Genomic DNA, 24,867 nt, shown 5'->3' with positions numbered 1-24,867 from the left:
GTACCTATTTATAAGTGTAATGACTTTGTGCCAAAATAAACAAAAATAAAAAAATTAACACAATATTGATGTAATATTAATGTTTAAAACATTAATCCTACAAATATTATGGACATGAAACTTTATAAAAATAATTACAAGTATATACGGGATTCATTCGAAGTTTTATGTAACCAGACGGAGACCACAAAAGTCGTTTATTTCGGTACTTTTGCCCCATTCGTATTTCTCCCGTGAATATTTTGTGATATAGGATATGGGGTATGACAATAAAATTTTTAATTACTCTTGTCCATCCAAAAGTTGCCTGGAAGAAATCGCTCTTAGCGATAAGGCCGTCTGTTGTTTTCTTAGTGTAATATTTTCTTGTAATTGTTTGTATTTATAATAAGTTTACTACTATTACTGCTACTACTATTGAGGAAACAGTATCTGTTCGCGACATTATTGTACATGTGTAATTATAGCGATATTTATAGCAATGTTTATAGTTAGTTGTTAAGTCCCTTGTTTAATCGTTTTTGTATACTGTTATTTTATATAGATTTTACATAGATTTAAGATACCTATAGTGTAAGTCAAATAAAGCATTCTTTACGTGTCGTTATTATTACCTGCGAATAGAAATAGAAATTGTAAAAACAAATAAGAAATTGTAAATTGTGATAAATAAATAGACGCTATAGGGTACCGATCTGAAGAGACACACACTCGCCCCGTCCCGCTCGCACAGATTCGCTAACGCAAGTTAGAAATGTTATCGTGCGAGCGGGCGGGTATAAAGATAGGCCGCCTCCCGTCGAGCGGCATTCGCTTCCGAGCAGCGACGCACTACACTCTCGAGAAGAAATAGGACAAGAAGAAAAAATACTCTCTTCAGACGGTACCGGAGGCTTCAGAATAGTAATCGCTGTGTTTCACTCCAGCCTGAACCAACGCCCCTACAGTCCACGCTCACCGTACGGCAGTCCACACCGTACATTCGTGGTCCTTCGAGAAGCCGGATTGCTGGAGGAACATCGTGGTCCTTCGAGAAGCCGGATTGCTGGAGGAACACCGTTGGTACATCGAGAAGCCGGATCGCTGGAGGAAGACCATTCTGAAGCCGGATCGCCGGAATGCCGACTACGAGAAACATGAAGTCGTCGCAGCAGAAAATCGCCGTCACCGAAGCCACAACGTCCGCCGCCACCACGTCGACTACGGCCGCCGGAACGCTGTCCGTCGCTGCCACGCCGTCCGTTGCTGCCACCACGTCGTCTGCGGCTGTCAGAACGTCATCTGTCGCTGCCACGTCGTCTACCGCCGCCACCACATCGACTACGAACACGTCCGGCGATACGACGACCACAGGAGCCACGGAGACTACCGAAGCCACAGGAACGACAGAGGAGACAGCAAGGAAGAAGGAACCGAAGCACGGCACGGCACGCACGGTTCGCACCACGGCCTCGCAGAAAAAGAAGGCTCTGGCCAAGGCACGGGAGGAGCTACTTCGAAAGGAGGTGGAATTGGCTGCTGCACGTGTCGCCGCCCTGGAAGCCGAATCGGAGGACGACGAGGAAATAGAAGACGACGACGCTACCGTCAGAAGAGAACGAACGTCGGATTGGGTTCATCGAAGCACGCTAGCACTCACGATGGAGCCGCATGTACCAGAGATAGAAGAAGTCACCGGCAAGCGTCAGGGGTTCGTCCCATCGAGACCCGTTGAAGAGGATTCGAGAGCGCCGCCGCCACAGCCGAGCAGCGACGCACTTCACCGGGACCACGCACGCCACGTTGACCCACATGCCGCCATTCCTACGATAGCAGCAGCGATGCAGTCGATGAAGAAAGAAGAACCGGTGCTGAAGGTGGGCATCGATTGTAATGAGTTTGCGGTCGCCATGCAGATGGCCGCTCGCAACATACTGCCCTCCACAGCGTCAAGAGTCACCGAGTTGCCAGTCTTCAATGGATCGTCGAGCGAGTGGTTACTATGGAAGATGGCCTATGAAGAAAGCGCAAGTCAACACACAGAACAAGAGAACCTAGCAAGACTGCGCAGAAGCTTGAAGGGGGCCGCAAAGGACGCGGCACGCTCCCTATTCGTCGGGTCTACGACCGCAGAAGAAGTGATGAAGATGTTAGCCGCGAGGTTCGGCCGCCCTGGAGCACTCGTCACAGCCGAACTGAACAAACTCCGCGCGCTACCACGACTCTCGGACAACGCAAGAGACGTCTGCCTCTTCGCGAGCAAGGTGCAGAACGTCGTCGCCACGATACGAGCGCTGAACAAGAGTCACTACCTCTACAACGAAGAAATAGTAAGAAACGTCACAGAGAAGATGCCGTCGGTACTACGCTTCAAGTACTACGATTTCGCCAACGACCAACCGGAGGGACAACCGGACCTCATAACACTCTCTCAGTTCCTGCAAAGGACCGCCGCACGATGTGGAAACTTCGCCCCCGCCGAGGAGATACCGTCCGAAGACCGGCGGGAGTCCGCTCCTAGGAAGACGGCGAAGACATACACGACGCAGGAGAAACCCGCTACACCACCGTGCCCGATGTGTCGACGAGAGGGACACGCTCCATCGGACTGCAAGACGATGAAGGAAGCGGACACATCGGCGAGGTGGGAGCTAGCGAAGACTCATAGGCTGTGTTTCCGTTGCCTCAAAGTGAGAAGATTTCGCCACGCCTGCAAGAGCAAGAAATGTGGAGTAGATGAGTGCACGCAGACTCATCACCCTCTGCTGCACACCACGCGACAACAGCCGGAGAATGAAGTGACAACGCACGTCGTCGAGGACAAGTCCGCCGCAGTCGCCGCATCGGCAAGGGAAAACGACAAGATCGCGTTCCTGAAGATCCTGCCGATACGAGTCACCGGTCCCACGGGAACGTGCGACACCTACGCGCTACTGGACGACGGGTCGACTTGCACCATCATCGAGACGGCGGTGGCGGAGCGAATCGGTGCTACGGGTCCCCCCGCACCATTCTACATGGAAGGTGTGGCCGGGGCACGGATCAACGCAGCTCAATCGACGCGTGTCCACTTCAAGATCCGCGGGCGGAATTCACAAGAATACACAGTGGGGGCACGGACGATGGACAGACTGCAGTTATCACCGCAGTCGGTACCACGCAGCGTCATCAAGGGCTGTCCACATCTACAAGACATAGAGAGGGAGTTGGTCTACGAAGAGGGCAAACCGACGGTACTGTTGGGGCAAGACAACTGGCACCTACTGCTGACCCACGAAGTCAGAAGAGGATCCGACACGCAGCCGGTCGCATCACTCACCGACCTGGGATGGGTACTGCACGGAACGAGTCGCGGCAGGACAAGACAGCAGGTGCACAGAATCAGCCACATAGTGACGACACACGAAGAGGAACAATCGATGGAAGAAATGATGAAGCAACATTTCGCGCTCGAATCGCTGGGGATCGCACCGAAGAGGTCCTACAACGAAGAGGAACGTCGCGCCCTACGCATTTTAAAAGAGAAAACTCGTCCGTTACCGGCGGGAGGATACGAGACGGGGTTATTATGGAAGAAGGACGACCCTGTGCCGCCGGACAACTACGAATCGGCAATGCGACGTCTCCAACTGGTCGAAAGGAAACTCGACAAGAATGAAGAAATTAAGAAGAGATATGAACAGCAAATGGACACGCTACTCAAGAACGGATATGCTGAAGTCGCCCCACCACGGAGTTCCCAACGGGTGTGGTACCTGCCACACTTCGCCGTCATCAACCCGCAGAAACCGGGGAAACTGCGGATCGTGCACGACGCAGCAGCCAAGACGAAGGGCATCAGTTTGAACGACATGCTGCTGCCGGGCCCCGACTTACTTCAATCGCTACCGGGGGTCCTCATGCGGTTCCGGCAACGACGGGTGGCAGTCACGGCGGACATAAAGGACATGTTCATGCGGGTCACCATACGGGAAGAAGATAGGGACATGCAACGGTTCCTGTGGCGAGGAGATCGACGAGAGGGTCCACCTGTGGAATATAGGATGAAGAGTGTCATATTCGGCGCAACATCGTCACCGTGTACAGCGATCTACGTCAAGAACAAGAACGCAGAACAGTACAAGGAAGAGTTCCCGGAGGCAGCAACGGCGGTGGTCATGAACCACTACGTCGACGACTACCTCGCCAGCTTCGACACGGAAGAGCAAGCCGTACGCGTCTCAAGACAGGTCGCACAGATCCACGGTCGAGCCAACTACTATCTCCAACGGTGGGCGTCGAACTCGCATCAAGTGCGCGCCGCGTTCTCCGACACCGACGGGGACAGCGTGGTACAACTCGACGCGGAGAAGATACTGGGGATGGTATGGCGACCTTCTGAAGACACCTTAGGCTTCAACTTCAACGGTCACAAGCTTCCGCCACAGATAGCCAGCGGGGAACAGACGCCGACGAAGAGGGAAGCGCTACGAGCGATTATGTCACTGTTCGACCCACTGGGCCTCGCCACTCCCATCACCATACAGGCGAAGAAGATATTGCAGGAGACGTGGCGTACCGGTATCGACTGGGACACCGAGCTGCAACCACGGGAAGCGGACGCCTGGCGGAGCTGGATGGACCACGTGCGACGGCTGTCCGCGCTGGAGGTGCCGCGGTGCTACCCGGAGGTAGCCACGGCCGATACAGCGGAGCTGCATACATTCGTCGACGCCAGCTCGGGCGCGTACGCCTGTGCCGTGTACTGGCGGGCCGTAAGCGCGACCGGCGAGGTCCACGTGTCGCTGATCGCGGCAAAGGGACGAGTGGCCCCACTCAACAAAGTGACCACGATACCGCGACTGGAGCTGCAAGCGGCCGTCCTCGGGTGTCGCCTATCACGCACGGCAATCGAAGAACACGACCTGAAGCCCGCTCGCCGAGTATACTGGTCGGACTCACGCACCGTGCTCGCATGGCTACGCACCGGTCCTCGCGCATACAAGCCGTTCGTCGCGCATAGAGTTGCCGAGATCGTCGAAGAAACGAAGACGAACGAGTGGAGGTGGATACCGACGCGGCACAACGTAGCAGACGACGCCACACGCGACCCACCGACGGACTTCGGCTCGCAGCATAGGTGGTTCCGTGGGCCGGACTTCCTGTACCTCCCCGAAGAGCAGTGGCCGCGTGAAGATAGTTCGAGCGACGATAGTCAAGTGGAAACGGGAGAAGAACGCGTACACAAGCTACAGAACGCGACGCAGTTGTCCATAGCATTACCCGATCCGTCACGTTTTTCTAATTGGTTGAAACTTGTTCGCAGTTCAGCACGGGTATTGCAGTTCATCGACCTCCTGCGACCGACCAGTCAACGCTGCACCGCCATCCGAAAGAGAAACAAGAAGAAAGAGAGCGCCGACCCCACTTGGACCCGCACGAAGAAAGTCGATAGAGAGAAGACGAAGATGAAAATCAAGAACAGCAATAGTCCATCTGTGTGTTTCATCCCCATAGACACACACTACCTAGATCGCGCGCGACGGCTATGGATTCGCGCGATACAACAAGAGGCGTTCGGCGACGAAATCGCAGCATTGAAACAAGGGAAACAGCTGCCGTCATCCAGTCGACTCATACAGCTGTCGGTCGTCATAGACAACGACGACATTCTGCGACTTCGATCGAGAATAGCAGCCGCCGCCGATCTGTCAGCCGAGCAACGAGAGCCCCCATCGTCGACGGAAACCACGCCTGGGTGCGCCTATACATCGCATGGGTGCATCGGAAACTTCACCACGGCGGCTTCGAGATCACCACGAACGAGGTGCGACAACACTTGTGGGTGTTGCGCCTACGACACGCCGTCCGCAGTGAACTGAAGAGGTGTCAGCTGTGCCGCCTACGAAGAGCAAGACCGGCGCAGCCATCAACGGGCAACCATCCACAGAGCAGGCTGGCGCATCATCAGCGACCGTTCACGTTCACCGGCCTAGACTACTTCGGGCCTATGACCGTGACAGTGGGCCGCACTCACCAGAAACGATACGGAGTGCTCTTCACCTGCCTAACAACGCGCGCAGTCCATCTAGAAATCGCCGGCAGCCTCAGCACGGACTCCGCCATAATGGCCCTGCGGCGCTTCATAAGCCGCAGAGGGTGTCCCACTGAGCTATGGTCCGACCAAGGCACCAACCTCAAAGGTGCTGACGTCGAACTGAAGAAAGCAGCCGAGGAAGCCATCCAAGAAGAGTCATCAGTTCATTTCATCCGGTGGCGCTACATTCCTCCGAGCGCACCCTTCATGGGAGGTGCTTGGGAACGGTTGGTGCGTAGCGTGAAGACCGCACTAGCCGCTACGTTGAACGAGCGGACCCCCAAGGAAGAGGTCCTCCACACTCTACTGGTCGAGGTCGAGCACACCCTCAACAGCCGACCGCTAACCCACGTGTCAACATCGGCAGACGACGACAGCGCCCTAACCCCCAATCACTTCATATTGGGCGGTCCATCGCGCGTCCCACTGCCAGGCAGCTTCACAGAGAGCGACGCGGCGGGACACAAGGAGTGGCGTGCCAGCCAGAGGCTAGCTGACTGCTTCTGGAACCGGTGGGTGAAGGAGTACCTACCCGAGTTACAACACCGGCGGGAGCCCCGAGCTACACACGGAGCCATCAAAATGGACGACCTGGTCCTGATAGCTGATGGGACCTTACCTCGCAACACGTGGCCGCGAGGCGTGGTGGTGGCGACCTACCCTGGACCAGACGGCGAGATCCGAGCAGTCGACGTGCGGACGAACAAGGGCATCCTACGGCGACCCACAAAAAAGTTGATCATACTGCCTACATCGACATCGAGCGACGCGAACACGAGTTAACTCCAGCTACGAGAGCTGCGGCGGGAGATTATGTTCGCGACATTATTGTACATGTGTAATTATAGCGATATTTATAGCAATGTTTATAGTTAGTTGTTAAGTCCCTTGTTTAATCGTTTTTGTATACTGTTATTTTATATAGATTTTACATAGATTTAAGATACCTATAGTGTAAGTCAAATAAAGCATTCTTTACGTGTCGTTATTATTACCTGCGAATAGAAATAGAAATTGTAAAAACAAATAAGAAATTGTAAATTGTGATAAATAAATAGACGCTATAGGGTACCGATCTGAAGAGACACACACTCGCCCCGTCCCGCTCGCACAGATTCGCTAACGCAAGTTAGAAATGTTATCGTGCGAGCGGGCGGGTATAAAGATAGGCCGCCTCCCGTCGAGCGGCATTCGCTTCCGAGCAGCGACGCACTACACTCTCGAGAAGAAATAGGACAAGAAGAAAAAATACTCTCTTCAGACGGTACCGGAGGCTTCAGAATAGTAATCGCTGTGTTTCACTCCAGCCTGAACCAACGCCCCTACAGTCCACGCTCACCGTACGGCAGTCCACACCGTACAGTATCTATCTATCTGTCTAATATATAATAAAAAGGAAAGATTTGATTTTTTGTTTATAATGGATAACCTCAAAAAGTTTTTTACCAATTTTAAAATTCTTTCATCTACAGAAAGCTACATTGTGGTGCGCTGGTGGGGCACCAGTGAAGCATCGTTAACGTATGATATGGTTGAAACTCATATGCAGTCACTATTCGTCTTAAAATTCTGTTTTTATTTTCAGTAATTAGGTAAAAGTGATAGAACTTTTTTAATGGGGTTTCCATTGAAAATACATCCTGATTATATTTTTTTTATGAGTGAAAATGATATGGTAACCCCGCCTGCGCTAACCGGATACGTTGGCGGAGCACCAGTGAAGGGTGATAGATGAGAATGAAAACAGGCCAGTTAGCCCATCATGATAAATTCATCAGGAAGTAACCATGATAGTTTCCAGGGGGATCCGCGAAGAGGTCGACCTGGTTGGGTATATTGCTAGCAATGGTATTCTCAGTCTCCATTACTAACAATCCCTTTTCCCCCAGAAGGTTTGCGAATTGTTATAAATTAATATTATTGAACTGACAAAGAGAGCAATGAGATTTTATTAAAAAATAAATGGCGAGCGTGTATGAAAAGATTGATGAATGTGGAAGAAGCGAAAGAGGTTTGTTTGAATCGAAGCATTTAGCGTTCCATTGTTTCTGCCTACCCTAATGGTAGACAGGCGTGACAGATATGTATGTATATATGTAAATGGCATAGTTTGTGGGTGACTGAGTGGTCAGGATGTGTGGTGTACCCTTGGTCTTAATAACGTAATAACTAAGAGGATGTGGATATAAAATTATACTGTGATCGTGGGCGCCATCTGTAGTTCCGATTGCGTAAAGTATATCACATAATAGCTACTAGTGGCAGGTCACTTTTTCATTTTTAGTATTTTGGCCTTCCAAGTTAGTTAACTTAAATGTAAACAGGAAAATCTTATATCATATCTATATTATATCTATATCATAAATAAAACATATCTTGAAATAATAGTATTTCATTGAGCCTCCGATCAAGCTGTTTATAATTACTCCTCTCCATCCAAAAGTAGCCTGGAAGAGATCGCTTTTAGCGATATGGTCGCCCATTATTTTCTCATTGTGATTATTTCTTGTAATTGTTTATATTTATAATAAGTTTACTATTGTAATCTTTTGGAGGAAACAATAAAGAGTATCTATCTATCTATCTTGAAAACTTCTAGTGTCTGTTCTTCAATAGTAGGGTTATTGATTTGGCTTTATAACGATAGCCTATTTTTGCAGTTAATCAGGCCAGGTTAGCTTTAGCCATCCATTGCAATCCGGATTCATATGTGTTTAGGTAAAACTATATTTTCTCTTAAACTCACAGGTCGATTCTTGGGCGTATTAAGCAGCTATTATGGAGTAAATACGCCACTTTACTTGAAATACTCATAATATGGCTGTATTTTGCATAACTACCTTCAAGTTTAATATTAATCCACATTTATATGTATGTGTATCTTTGTTCTATATTTTTAATATCTTTCTTTACATTCAAATTGTAAGGAGTTTTAGTAAACTTAAGTTTATTCAATTTTATAATCATGAATAAATAATGTACGTATAAATAATTTATTAATCATGTCGAATCGTCTGTACACATAATTGATGGGGTATTGACAATGAAATATCAGCATCATACAAATACACACGTTCATGGTTACAACTTGACTACGTCAATCGATGATTCATTCAATTCGTTTCATATAAATTTAGACGAACATTTATTTTTCCGTGCAAATACATGATATGTATTCTTATACGAAATAAAATTGTACATACACTTGTATGTATTTAATAGCATTTCTATTATATTATTATTTAATAATTAAGCTGATTTATATTTAAATTCCATGGACAGGATCAAATTTTATTTAAATATTTATTTATTTATTTATATATTACTAGACGTCTGTACGTGTTCTTACGACTTTCTTAAGTATTAAGCTGCTGAGAGGTATTTGCTTTTGTTGTTTGCACATATAAAAATATTTTTAAAATATATTAATTATTATTAGTCGATATTTAATTAGACTCGTTTGCGAATACTTTGAATTTTTTTTATCTCCATCAGTTATGAACCTTTTGGTCTACCATGAAATGAAATTCCGAAATTTCGGACTCAATTTCGTGTTTTTGTTTTTACCAAAATCGGACCAATAAATGGAGTTTAACATTTCGTTCGTCATACATCCTATTATAAAAGTCCAAAGGAACGATATTTTAACATTTTTATATTTCTAAACGGCATGTGTTATGTAATTTTAACATCAAATTTGTGTTTCGTTTGGTTCCAAAATTTCGGAAAACGTTTCATAGTAGGCCCTCTGTTCACTGCTGAATATAGGCCTCCTCCATATGGGGGAGTTTGCTGTCACTGTCAGTAGCTCTCACGCTTGACAGGAGGGTTGATATTGACAACTGCAGTTGGGCTTTGGTGATGTTTTAGGAGGTACACTGCTCGTCCTTCCATTAATAAATTCTCTTAGTCGCCTCTAACGACACCAACGGTAAAGGAAAAGATGGCCTATGTTGTAATGTGTTTCCGAACGTAATGTTTCGGTGATCGGTCGTCCCTCGAACTGGAGACCGGTAGACAGCAGAGGTCGCCAGTTCGGGGGCCGACCACATACTCTTTTTTTGTTGCAGTATCCGGCCGTAGTACCTTTCTAGTGCTCCTCACATATTGCATCTAAATTGCGTCCACCATGTACCCTCTTGTATAGGCATTCCGTCACCCGTATCCAATAGCGAGGACGGGATGCCTTAGATACTGTACCGCAAACCATAAAAAAAAGAACGTAATGTTTTACTCTTTTCTGTGGTAACTAATCTATGATGATTATAAAGTGTGCTGTAAGAATTATAAGTATTATATTAATAATACATTATTAATAATTATTAAAAACTATTACAGTCCTATATTAATAAAGCATCTATTTACATACAACAGCCTATTCTATATCAGGACCATATGTTGTTTTTTTTTAATCTGCCAAATTTTGAAAGTTTGTTATTTACAAAGAAGATATTGTTAGAACCTAAAAAAATTATTCGTCTGTCTTTTTGTAACTTTTTTTATGTATATATACCTATAATATTAACAAAATGGGAAGAATTACTTGTTATATTCTCAGAATGATTAAACCAAATAAAATATTACACTGGAATGTTTCATTGATATATTTTTTTTTGTTAACAGTGTAACTGTATGTCAGGCTATCTGATGATAGTACTGTTTAATCAGGTGTTGACGAACTTGATGTTGTTGTATAAAATATAACACTAACGTACGTATACACAGTTTTATTGTCGACCATCTTTATTATTATTACACTTTGCTTGGGCACCTCTGTCCCATTCGTGTTTCAACCGTGAAGCAGTTGTGTTTGCATGGCTATTTTACGGTTTGAAGGGTGGGATATGGCAGTGGATTTATAGGGTACAGAGGAATAACACCTGAGTCCTCAGGAATGGTAACGCATGGGGGGTATCATTAGCGAAACAGTATACTCTGTTATGTCCATGATACTGCTCGTGTCTATAGGTGACGGTTATCACTTTCCATCCGGTGGGCCGTCCGCTTGTTTGCCATTCTAAGTTACATAAAAAAAAAACTTCAGTCAGCCAGTGATATTTAATTAATTTAATTATACAACCCTTGAAGAAATACCATTAAAATTCCAATCGTCTATTTGTATGAAGAGACTTGTAGACAGGCACATTTAAAACGTCATTTTTTATTAACCTACTGCAGCATTGGGAAAGGTGTTAAGTGTTGTAAACAACCCTCGAAAACTTACTTTTCTTCAATATCTGTTAATATTATGTGTATTTATTTATTATTTAAACATACTATGTCTAAAATTACATAGTCATTATAAAAGCTCGTGCACGATTGATTAACACTATCCACGTTTCTCATTTAAGTAATCCTTTAGCGAGTAATAGGCTTTGTTCAATAAGGGTTTCATAATAACAGTTTTACATTTATTAAAACGTAAATCCAAAATACCCTTTCATGCATCAGTCCACGTGTGACCACGGTATAAAGATAACCTTAGTTAAATAAAATTTGGCTAAATTGTTGCGTTCATTCCTGGTTTTTAAAGATCATAAAATATTTACCTTTTGAAAATGTTAACAACACATCACAAATGTATAATTTCTATAATTAAACTTTTGAAAAAAAGCAAAACAGTTGAGATGAAATTGTATTCTTAATCATAAAAAAATAACTAATCAAAAATGTTTTAACTTTTTAGTTTACTTGAACAAAAATTGTTCTTTCTTTTTTTCCTATCCTTTTTTCTTTGGTAAACGGATAAAAGATTACTATAATAATAATAATAATACTGTGAGTGCGATTACCTATTTAGTACAATTTATTTACAAAAAAAAATTTGGAAAACTGTGTGAAAAGGTGAGTACGTGTGTGTGTGCGTGCGTGCGTGCGTGCGTGCGTACGCGTGCGAGTGTATGAGTGTGTATGTGTGTGTGTGTGTGTGTGTGATATGACTAGCTGCCTACTAGAGGTCCATTTTATTACTTTGATTGTCTTATAAAATGTGCGAAGGGCGTGGCTGCACTTATCACTTATCTATAACGTTTTTGCACAATATCTGTATGTAGATTAACATTGACACGTATGAAGTGACGTCACATGTCCATATCTACAAATTTTGCTTGTGGACAACAATTTTTAACCGACTTAAAAAAAGAAGTAGTTGTTTAATTCAGAACGCCGTCATTTATAAATCGATTTTATAATAGTTTTTGTAATCGAAAGAGAATATTTTCCGATTGGTTTTATAGAAATTTCATCGAAATTGGTTTAGTAGTTTGGTTTTTAAATTAAATGGTTTTATCGCGATTGAAATCTTCTTGTTTTTCTTGAAACAATCATGGTTGATTCTAGAATTCGTCACGATGGGCTTTCATCCTCACCTATTATCTCTCACCAGCGTATACCGATAGCACAGGTGGAGTTACCATTCCCTTGTCATCTATTAAGAAAAATGCTGTAAAAATAAGGCACATTTTAAAATGATAATATGTAGGTATCCATCATTAATTTGCATGTCTTCCGATAATAAGACAAACATTTCTATTTTCATGATAAAAAAAAGAATGTTCTGTCAAATAAATATAATACACATCTGCCACAATATATGTTCGACAGAAGGATTAGATTTCTCTGGTTTTATCTAGAAATGTATCAAATAAGATGATAATAGGTAAAGCCAGATTCTGTTTTTTGAGTCTCTGAGGTTTTTAAAACGTTTGAAAATATTTCGTTTCACTGACTGCGATAAGTACTGTAATATTAGTATTTCCTTATCTTGGCTATTGAATTACTTTGATGTAATAGGATTAACTGTATATCTATGTAGTTTAATGTCATTGTGGTCGTGACAGAAATAGATTAGCCGGCAATTTAACTACATAATGTTGTAAGTATGAATAATATACAGCGTAATATGTATAATAGATAAATAATAAATACGGTTTTTTTTTATACAACTTAGAATGGCAAACACTCTGACGGCCCACCTGATGGAAAGTGGTAACCGTCGCCTATAGACATGAGCGGTACCATGGACATAACAGAGTATACTGTTTCGCCCATGTATCCCCCATCCGTTGCCATTCCTGAGGACTCAGGTGTTATTCCTCTGTACCCAGTAAATTCACGCCATATCCACCCACCAAGTTTTCCCAAGAGACTACAGCATGGGGTTCTTCAAAAGGGGGGTAAAGAGGTTTCTTCAGGGTCGGCAATGCGCGCATAAACCTCTGGTATTGCAGGCGTTCATAGGCTACGGTAACTGCTTACCATCAGATGGGTCGTATGCTTGTTTGCTACCTCAGTGGTATAAAAAAAAAACATAATCGACTTAACAATCTTTCTTGCTATTTTTATACAGAGTAAACTAGAACTAGATCTGCAAGGCTGTCGTGTTGGCATTATATTATTTTATATATTTTATTTATCAGTGAGCATTCTAACTGATGTTGAAACTTGAAATGCCAAGTATTGTTTTACGGATTTCGTTTTGCAATTGTTGACTAATGCGACGCATTGTTCCACAAAACTGGTATGTCTTTGACCGAAAAACATTAGGGCCGACGGCGTCCATTGACCGAAAAGGTTTAGCCCAACTCTTGAGCAGATAATTTCCGTAAACGAGCGAACATGATGTTGAGTAGACGGCGTTTTGTTCCAGCATCGTATTTATTGCCCTTTTAACCGCGGGGAAAGGGATTGTTAGCAATGGAGTTTGAAACGAAAGTGTTACTAAAGCGGTCTAAAAGTCTTCTTATGGATTCGTCACTATGGGCTGACCTGCTTTTATCTTCTTATATCATTTCTCACTGGTGACTCTCTAGTGTATATCGATAGCGCAAGCGGGGTTACTATTCCATTTTCGCCCATTAAAAATCTTTTTTAATCGATTAGCTAAAATTGTAAAGAAGTACCATAATGCAATAGAGACGAGCACTAAGAAAATGTTTTTGAAAGAAGAGACTTGATAAAAAAGTCGTCAATGTGTACACAGAATTTTATTGCATGATCAGTTTAGTTGGTTTTAGATCAGAAGGAAGTGCATAGTTAAAGAAAAAATGAGTAAGCAGCCTCATTTGAATAGGTACATATGTGTGATTATACTTATATTTATTGTTTATTACCTGCGCAGGAGTCGCCAGAGGTCCGCATGGCACTGCCGTTGCCGCCGCGGGCGCCCGATCCTGCCGCACTCGCCGCCTACTGGAACGAGTACGAGGAGTACCTCTGCAGGCAGAACAACTCCGGACAGCATCTCGACGATGAGGACAACCATTACGAAGGTAGGTCTATTATTAAATACTCGGTTATCGTCGGTTACCCACTAGATGGAGCGACGACTTCATATGTATTGCAGGGAGCTGTTCCTTATGGTAGTCTAGAGAAAGGTCTATGTTCAGCAGTGGTCAGTTAACGGCTGAATGATGATGATGATGATGACACGGTTAAATCATAATTATGATTATCATTTCTACGACTAAGCGGCATTTCGTCCGATCAAGCACAAAATTTTGTACCGCTTGCACAGGCGTTTTAGACGAGAGACAATTTTCTGCATATATTTTAGCGATAATAACCCCTGAAGTTGGGAGGAAGGGATTATAAGACATGGGGTTTTGTGGCCCCATTGCTAGCAATATACTCTATCAGGTCGACTTTTGCGCGGTTCTCTCTGGAAACCATCGTGGTGAATTCTTGTTACATTCGTCACGACGTGCTAACTTATATGCTTTCATTATCACCTACCATTCCTCACTGGTACATATATATTGCTATAGGGGTATTTTACTAATGAAACTGTACATTTTACCCAACGACGAACAGATTTAATCTCTCATATTAATATTGCATGTCCAATCCACTGTCAACCAATTAAATTACTCTTATCAAATCTCTTATGTATTATTCTAGGAGAAAATAAATGTAGAACTATTTTATTACAATTTATGTATGTGTGAACACCTTTATTTGTCTATGGGAACAACTGCTTAACGTCGAGCAGGAAGATAACGATTATAAGGGTAAATATATTCCCACAATTTGTCTCGCATCGCTTAACTGGGAACCGACCAATAGCTGTGTTACATTCTCCAACGTCTAGCATTGTAACACCTTACGAGTATATTATATGCTGATGTAATGCATTTCACAATTACCAATATGGTTTCAACATTTATAAACGTCCATTGGATTGATCAACGGTCACACTTGGCACGCCATTAAATACTGGCACCCATTAAGCCATAATGCTTGTTGCTCTGATTTTTTTTACTAGTCATGACATGGCATAGACAATAATGTATTGCTCGTTAAATTACGCGTAATGATTTTTTAATTTTATTTGATTCGACGCAAGTTACCGTTGATTTCGAGTTGGTGCGTAAAACTATATTGGTAATGTTACTGTATAGTAATGATGTAATGATTCTCTGTCAATAGAAACCTGTATTTAAAAAATGTAAGGAAATTCACCAAATCATTCATAATCCAGGTAATACGTATAGATAGATTAATAAATAATTTCAATTTTTTTTTATACAACTTAGAATGGCAAACAAGCTGACGGTCCACCTGATAGAAAGTGGTAACCGTTGCCTATAGACATGAGCAGTACCATGGACATAACAGAGTATACTGTTTTGCTCAAGATACCCCCCATGCGTTGCCATTCCTGAGGACTCATTGTGTGTTATTCCTCTGTACCCAGTAAATTCACGCCATATCCCACCCTTCAAACCGTAACACAGCCATGCAAACACAACTGCTTCATAATTGAAACACGAATGGGACAGAGGTGCCCAAGCAATCGACTTTTGTACAAAGTCTCCCTCTGGTATTTTATCCCATTAACAGTCCCTTTCCCCACCGTATATTAATGTCGTCTTTAAAAAATTTGCTCCCATTATTTTAGTATCGGGGGTCTTTTACTTGCTTTGAGTTTTTACAATTCCGGGGCCTGGGTGATTGTAAAATTGTAAAATCTCCATTGTAAAATCTTAGAGGAATGAGTAAATTTATGGAGAGTGTAATAAGGTAATTTATTACCTACATATTTGTGGAGAGAATGTTAAGCATACGAGTATACAGTAATGAAAGTAGGTACTATTTTTTTAACACTTTGACATCACTGACAATTCTATACATTTTTGAATCAGTTCCACTTAATAAACGGTCAATATGACAAAGTACATACAATTTGAATGTAAAAGTATTTAGATATGTGTATGTAAGTGGTAAGGTTATTTCACACCTCGCCGTTATACCGGGTGTGTCCAAATATGCTTCGAAGAGTTGTCCAATGTTCGATCAGGTTGTACGATTGCCCATCAAGGCCGCCCACCGTACAAATGTCACTGGTTTTCCGTATGTTGATGGGGTTCCACAAGGTGTTTTTAATAAATATCCATATTAAATATATCCCGTGGTTTTACACACATTGATTGTGTTGGGATGGAACGTGTTCTCTATGCGTTATTTCAAAATGTGTGTATCAAATTTCATTTGAATTGAAATGAAATGAGATTTATTTGTAAAAACATAACTGTAGTTTCTTAAGTTAACTAGATAGATAGATAAATAATTTATTTGCATTACTTATAGCACACAAACAGCAATAGACTTAAATGCACAGTGAAAAAAGATAAAAAAAGATACATGTAAAAAAAATAAATAAAAACAAAAACAAAATGCATAAAATTAGTAAAAAAAAATTCCCTTCATGCGTGTGCCACAGTAACACAAAATGGTCGCAATTCAGCTTATTGCTTTGCCCTAAAAAGAGCAAAACACTGATATTCTATCGATTGCTTGGGTACCTCTGCCCCATTCGTGTTTCAACCGTGAAGCAGCTGTGTTTGCATGCCTGTGTTTCTGTTTGAAGGGTGGGAATATGGCGTGAATTTACTGGTTACAGAGGAATAACACCTGAGTCCTCAGCAATGGCAACGCATGGAGGGTATCATGGGCGAAACAGTACACTCTGTTATGTCCGTGGTACTGCTCATGTCTATAGGCGACGGTTACCACTTTCAATCAGGTGGACCGTCAGCTTGTTTGCCATTCTAAGTTGTATAAAAAAAAATTCGTTCTGTTATTTAATTATTGAGTAACGAATATCTAAAAACTACATAGTATAAAAAAAGTCGCTTCCCGTCTGTCTGTCCCTATGTATGCTTAGATCTTTAAAACTACGCAACGGATTTTCATGTGATTTTTTTAATAGATAGAGTGATTCAAGAGGCAGGTTTATATGTATAATACATGCATAATATAGTAGAGAAACACTGATAATTTTAGGTTTCTAATGTGATGTAATGTGCACCCGTGCGAAGCCGGGGCTAGTCGCTAGTATATTGGTAATGTGATAATTATGTTGAAGTGGCAAAAGTTAGTAGTGGCTTCTTTATAAATGTTATTTATTTTAGCAAATACCTGCAAATTTGTTTGCGTATCTGCGACGAAGATTTAGTATATCAAATATTTTGATTCATACAGAATTTCATGATTGGAGTCATTAATGCACTTAGAGGTAACATAATGACACTTTCATATTTATAAGTTAGGAATTGTTTTTGATAATACAGAAGTAATCTAATTTTAAAGAAGTACCTGTTATGTAATCTAATTTTAAAGAAGTACCTGTTATGGCAACAATAGAATATTTTAAATATTACTATTGTCTATGGTATTGCTTTAGCACAGATAATATAATACTGTAGTTGTAGCTGTAGAACTATTATTACAGAAATTACTTGAACGAAGTAATTTCTGTCCCTTGGTCCTATCGCAAAAGACCTCGCCTTAAATGGCGAGTGAGCATATTAATTGGATTGATTGAATGTACATACATATTTATTAGAAAACATTAATTAACAATTAATTAGCTTTAAATTTTTATTAAAAAAGAATATTCAAATAAACTGAATTATAACTATTTTTAAATAGTCCTTTTTATGGTCCTATTGCCTAGCTCGCTTTTCAGTTGAGAAAAACGGCCAGGAAAATTAGCTGTTGTTTTTTTTAAACAAAGTGAGATTGCGAGAAGAAAAAGTTATAATATATTGAATAATGAAGTACCGCATTTGTAATTCATTGTTCATCCCAAAGGTTGACTGGTGTATGGTATAGAATATGGTAGGTCACGGTGATGGCAAGAAAACGAAGACTTTTGCAATTGGATTTTATTTTCGTTAATTACAGGTAATAAATAGACGTGTGGTGTCGATCGTATCTAGGTGCAGACTGGGCGTGGCGTCCGTTGCGCCGATTATAAGTTTAAAAACGACCGCACGCATAGACAATGACATAGACAAACTATTTTATTAATAATTGAGTTTTGAGGCACAGAACGCGTCGCTTACAACTGGTAGACAATGCTGTTAGCATTAAGTCCGCCTTTTGTACCATATTTTCTTTTGGCCAATAAAGTTATTTAAATAAATAAACATTACCATCGCAATACTTGCAAAAACTGATTTTAATTTCACTAATGTGATTAATTAGTTAAATTCTCACGCAATGTTATTGTTTGTTGTATCTCTGCGGCACGCTAACACGATTTTACAAATGCGGATAGCATTGTAAGCAAACTATTGTTTTTGTTAAATCCAACGATTCCGCTAAATATACTGACTCATATGTTTTTATTACTGGTAAAGGCAAAAAGTTGACAGCCCACCTGGTGGTAGGTGAGTGGTAAACGCCGTCTATAGACAAACATGACTGTCCTTATTGATAGTTATAAATAAATAACATATTTATGTCTCGGTATTTCAATTAATATTTATACTTTTTAGGTTTTTTAATGTCCAATTATGGTGAAATATGTGGATTTATACCTATTGTTTGAAGTATATATATTTACCTTGTTTCTTGTAAATAAACTATAAAAATACATATATATATATATATATATAATATCGCGTTTTGCTACCAATATTATATAAATAAATGTAGGTATGTTATATGTATAATAATATTAATAAAGTAATAAATATAATTTTCGTTTTTAAGAAAAAATAAATTTATATTTTTCATCTTTCACGACGAGAATGTTCTAAAGTTATAGATAATGGCGTGAGGAAGAGCTAAAAAGAGATGGATGAAACAAGTAAGAAAGTCTGTGGTCGTACGGTGTTGAATAGCCACTCTCAGGAAATGAGATATCAGATGCAAAAATAATTTTTCAAATCTGACTAGTAGTTGCAGAGATTAGTGCGTTCAAACAAACTATTCTGCTTTATTATATACTAGCGGCCCGTCCCAGCTTCGCACGGGTGGACATTTTTACATTTTAAAAAGTGGCCATTGAGGCTGCACACGCGACGGAAGCTTAAAAATGGAGTAACTTCTCCCGTTTTCCCAACATTTCCCTTCACTGCTCTGCTCCTATTGATCGTAGCGTGATGAAAAGTATACTATAACCTGTCCAAGAGTATAAAGAATAATTGTACCAAGTTTCGTTAAAATCCGTCGAGTTGTTTTTGATTCTATAACGAACATACAGACAGGTGGACAAAAATTTTACTGATTGCATTTTTGGCATCAGTATCGATCACTAATCACCCCCTGATAGTTATTTTGGAAATATATTTTATGTACAAAATTGGCCTCTCTACAGATTTATTATAAGTATAGATAATAGCTTTTACGCGCGACTTCGTCCGCATAACCGGGATAAAAATAGTCTATACCGTTCACTGTATGTCGTGTGTATACCAAATTTCACAGTGACTGGTTAAGCCGTTAAGGCGATATAATATAACAAACAAAGAAACACCCTTTCATATTTTTATTAGTAAAAATCAGTATAAATGATATGAACAGAAACGAGTGAATGCTGAAATATCTGTAAAGAGATCTCTATCTGGAATGGAGGAGTAAAGTATATGCCGTCCCGTCACCAAATGGAACAAGTGCAGGAAGATGACGTTGATATACTTTTACTCAGTTACATTTGACTACATACCTGTTGTATAATCTTACATTACCTAATTGGTTGTTGCTTAGATGGAGTCGATAAGAAATATTTGACAGGGTCGGATCAAGGGTTTTAAGTTGACTCTAAATTTAATTATTTTATTTTTTATAACACAGTGAGCAAACGACTTTCTCCCACGAACACTCAGGTTATGGAATGAGCTCCCTGCCGAGGTTTTCCCGAGAGACTACAGCATGGGGTTTTTCAAAAAGGGGGTAAAGAGGTTTCTTCAGGGTCGGCAACGCGCGCGTAATACCTCTGGTATTGCAGGCGTTCATAGGCTACGGTAACCGCTTACCATCAGGTGGGCCGTATGCTTGTTTGCCACCTCAGTGGTATAAAAAAAAAAAACGAGCACACAGCTCACCTGATGTTAAATTGAATATAACTATATAATTGAATGTCATTTCATTTTAATAGTCTCAATTACAGTTTTCAAATCTCAATGGTAAATATCAAATGTCATATTAACCTTGGCGCGGTGCGGTTTAAACGCGCTATTATCACGCGATATCGTGTACAGTTGGAAATTACAAATGTGTTTGGCATTCGACTGCTACGAGCTATGAAAGGGAAGGTGATGATTGCTTTATCAATTTTGACGTCAGCGTAAGAGGATGTTGCAATCTCTCGTACAGTTTTCTTGTTTTCAATTTTCATATAATCTTTATTACAATATGTAATAAAGTTTAAAATATTGTTTTTACATTTTTTAAATCTGTTATTTGTTGGCATTGCAGGGTATACAAAGGAAATAGTATGTTTAGCACGTCTGGTGGTTTTACTTCAAACTATTTTATTTTCTTATTTTATTGTATTAAAATATTTTCAATTCACTTCTTGATGGAACTTCATTATGTAAATTAATTATCTAATTAAATTTTTTATATTAATTACATGTATTGCTGCTTTCATCACTGTAATCAATTAAATTGTACAGTTATAGTGGGTAAATTTTAAAAATTTTAAGCCTCCAAACTAAATACAGTGCTGTCAAGGTTAATTAATATCCGCTTATTACTAAAAAGAAATAACAGAGACAGAATAATAGTATCATTTATATCTGAACTTATATCAAGTTACGTTATGAAAAGTCTGCATTATCATAAGCTCCAAACTAGATCAGACCTGAAACTTGGGGATTAAGAGAGCAGTTACCTAATATTTAATTGACTTTCAAGAAAAATTTAATAACAAAAAATAACTGACTACTTCTAACTATTGTGAACATGAAATAAAAATAATATATTTAAACAGTTAGTATGGGAAGATCAATATATTCTGTCATTTTCGAGACCCAATGATTTTGTGAAAAAGAAAATTCACTCTGTAAATATTATATATTTTTCAATTTGTATATAAATAGCTGTGTAGGTCCCGGTATAGATTAGGCCATCCCTTCCTTTTCCATGGGTGTCGTAAGAGGCGACTAAGGGAATTTAATGGTGGAGGGATTGGCAGCAGCGTTCCTCTTAAAACATAACCAAAAGCAAAACTGCAGTTATCAAACCGCCTGCCAAGCGTGGTAACTACTGGCAAAACTTTCTTATGGGGAAGGCTGTGTTTAGCAGTGGACAGTTAACGGCTAAAGTTAAGGCTAATACAACAACAAACTAAATTTGGTGGCGATATATTTATCTAGCTCCACCTCAGTTCGTCCCTGGATCGAAAACAGCCGCGGTTTCGAGCTGTGGCGATGCGATGCCGGGGCCGATTGTACGCACTTTGCGTCAGCCCAGTCGCATTCCTCATTAACAACAGGTTTACTGAGAAAACCGGGCATTTCGTGGAAGTCGTTGCGGCGGCAATTTCTCAATTTACTAGACCCTTTCTAAAGCAGCTCTCCTTTTGAGGACGATCGATGGAAAATGTGAGAATAGCGGCTTTCGCGAACAGTTATTAAGTACTGATAAGTGATCGTTTTATACAGTACTAGCTTTTACCCGTGTCTTTTGTTGTATGTTTTGGGATACATTCATTGACTGGGGTAAAATTAATCTCTTTCTTCATATCGTATAGTACATGCATATTAAATTTCATAGTGATTGATTAAGCCGTTAAGGCGCTATGAGGTAACAAACAAACAGACTCTTGACATTTACAATATTGGTAAAAATTCTGATATTGGTTTATAATAGAAGTTAAATTATTAAGTTGGATTTTAGTTAATTTTAAACTTTTGCGTTGTTGAAAATCCAACTTATTTTAAATCGAGACTTCAATCCGACTCGTCGAAAAAGTCTGACGGCAGTCCCGTCGTGACCACGACGTGGTGCAATCCACGTCGAAACATCGGCAATATAGAAGCAGGTATGTAGGTATTTTACCTGCAAACATTTCTTGTCGCGTTAAGTCCCCATTGTGTATTTATTATAAGTTTTATTTTCTATAAATTGTTATTGATTAATGAGTAATGTACAGATAATGTATTGATATGAATTGACAATTTGATATCTTCGAAGAGACGTGGCAACCTACCTACCTGGCGAGAAAAACGGAAGCTTTTTTTTAATAGTTAAGAGGTTATATGAAAAATGATAATAGAGAATTAAAGATTATCTTCCATAAATTAAAGGTCACACAAAAAACCGACTACGATTTGAAAACCAGTTATTTTGATTTAAAAACTAAACTGCTTTAATGAGTTTGATAAAATTGTTATGGAATCAATCTGTAAGTATATCTTTAGCTTTGAGATAAAAAAAAATCCAAATTCGTTTACAACTGACGGAGAGTGAGGTAGCAAACTTAAAAAATACAAACGAAATGAGAACCTACTTCTATTTGAAATAAGATGAAAACAGCAAGTTTAATTGCATGATAAAATTAATATAATTAAAAAAAATTATCAAAGTCCATTCAGAATTAGTGAACGTATCGGGTTACAAACTCAAAAAACATGCAGGCGAATTAAAAACTTCCTTCTTTTCGAAAACACATAGAATATAACCAACGACACTTAAGTTTAGAACATAAAGTATTGACGCAGAATATTTACGACCGTTCCAAGGTCCAAGGCTGATTTTCTACAAAGGCACCGTCTATGTAATTGACAAGTGTGTAGTGAAATAAATAATTCATTAAACGCCTAGGCGCAGAATAGTTATGAATATATTATGAGCTCGTAACCATAGGTTCTTATATAGGAAATGTTTCTTAATATTGTTCACAATAAGTAGGTGGGTATTTCCTTAGTTTATGTAATTGCCAATAGCCGGGGGGAAAAGGATTGTTAGTAATGGAGACTAAAAATCCCATTGCTAGCAATATACCCAACCAAGTCGACCTCCTCGTGGTTCTCCCTGGAAATTATTATGGTTAATTTCTGATGAATTCATCATGATGGGCTAACTGGCATGTTTTCATTCTCATTTATCACCCTTCACTGGTGCTCCGCCAGCGTATCCCGTTAGCGCAGGCGGGGTTACCATTCCATTTTCATCCACCAAAAAAAAAAATTGTCAATAGCCTTCTCATTTGTATTTTGGAAGGTATATTTTTTTTATCTATACAAATAAAAAGAAATTGCCTGATGAATGGAAACGCATCACTTTAGAATGGCTACACTTATTATTATGGTCGGTTGAAAAATGAGTGAGTGAGAGGGAAGATTTGGAATTATTTTCTTTATTAGTAAACCCATGCGAAGCTGGGGTGAGCAGCCAGTTTTTTTTATGCAACTTACAATGGCAAACAAACTGACGGCCCACTTGATGAAAAGTGGTAACCGTCGCCTATAGACATGGGCAGTACCATGTACATAACAAAGTATACTGTTTCGCCAATGATACCTCCCATTCGTAGTTTCCTATAAAGTCTAAAAGATTAGAACGAATAGCTGTATTATGGTAAAACAATACGGGTGACAGTTGATATTTTAGACAGTTTTTTGGATTTCAAGTCAATCTAGCAATCATGTACTTTTTCATATCTAAAATATTTTGTGGAATTTGTAATATTTGAAACCGAAATCTGGCCAGGCAAGGAGAAAATTCAAAGCAAAAACGCGTGTGGGACAGCAGACGACTTTTGTACAGTCTTCCTCAGGCTTCTTTCTTCAAACCGAGATATTTGACCGAAACCTAATCAACACGTGATTGTCAACCCCAAGTGTTTCTGTATCGAGAACTTCATGCGTCCGTCTGTGCGTCCAGCCAATATGGCGTCTGCGCGTCCGTTATATCGGAATGAGATACTAACGGGACTGCGCGCGCGCACCGCCGCCGTCCGCGCTTTTTTATATGTTGATCTCAGGGACGGGTTTGTCCAGGTCACAAGGTCGGGACCGCATTCTCTTGTGCAAGTGATAATTTGTGGTCATACAACACTCCTTAATTATATAGGTTATTATCAAAATTAGTGATTATGGGCGGTAAATTACCAAGGCCCATGAAGTAGGTAACATTTTATTGGTGATGTTATTAAAAACGTAAAACATAAATTATTCATGATTTATAAAATTAATAGTTCTTGTCCCCGATTTTGTCTGCGTGACATTATCTATATTGACCTAGATAAAAAACAGCCAATCTCCTCCTCGATCCCAAATAGTACGTATTGCGTGACAGTTGGCTGCGCCATTAACACCGAGAAGGAATGAAAAAAAATATATTCTATTATATAAAAATGCATTCTAACATTCTTACGATATTCTTTAAAAATCCACTTCTATACAATGCCTTTCTTTGGTAAAAATCTGCCAAGGTTTTTTCTTACACATACCTCTTGATTTATCCATATTCATAACCCATACTACTTACTAGCTTAGAAAAAAAGTTCCTAATATTATTACTACGGTCACTTTGACCATAGAGATGTAAGAAAACACATAGACATCATCGATTTT

General features: G+C 40.5%; 1 protein-coding gene across 4 annotated transcripts in view; it reads left to right on the top strand.

The window, feature by feature from the left end:
• LOC113518148 (rho GTPase-activating protein conundrum) overlaps positions 1-24,867 on the top strand; it is a 105,124-nt gene that overhangs the window by 21,796 nt on the left and 58,461 nt on the right. For all 4 annotated transcript variants that reach the window (XM_052892932.1, XM_052892931.1, XM_052892930.1 and 1 more), the window contains exon 2: positions 14,175-14,325. In XM_052892932.1, coding sequence (XP_052748892.1) covers positions 14,175-14,325 — 151 coding nt within the window. The remainder of the gene's footprint in view (positions 1-14,174; positions 14,326-24,867) is intronic.

The sequence above is a fragment of the Galleria mellonella genome, unplaced genomic scaffold (genome assembly GCF_026898425.1).
Source record: "Galleria mellonella isolate WM207_F2 unplaced genomic scaffold, CSIRO_AGI_GalMel_v1 utg171, whole genome shotgun sequence".
Classification (NCBI taxonomy): Eukaryota; Metazoa; Arthropoda; class Insecta; order Lepidoptera; family Pyralidae; genus Galleria; species Galleria mellonella.
This window is presented reverse-complemented; position numbering and strand designations above follow the sequence as displayed.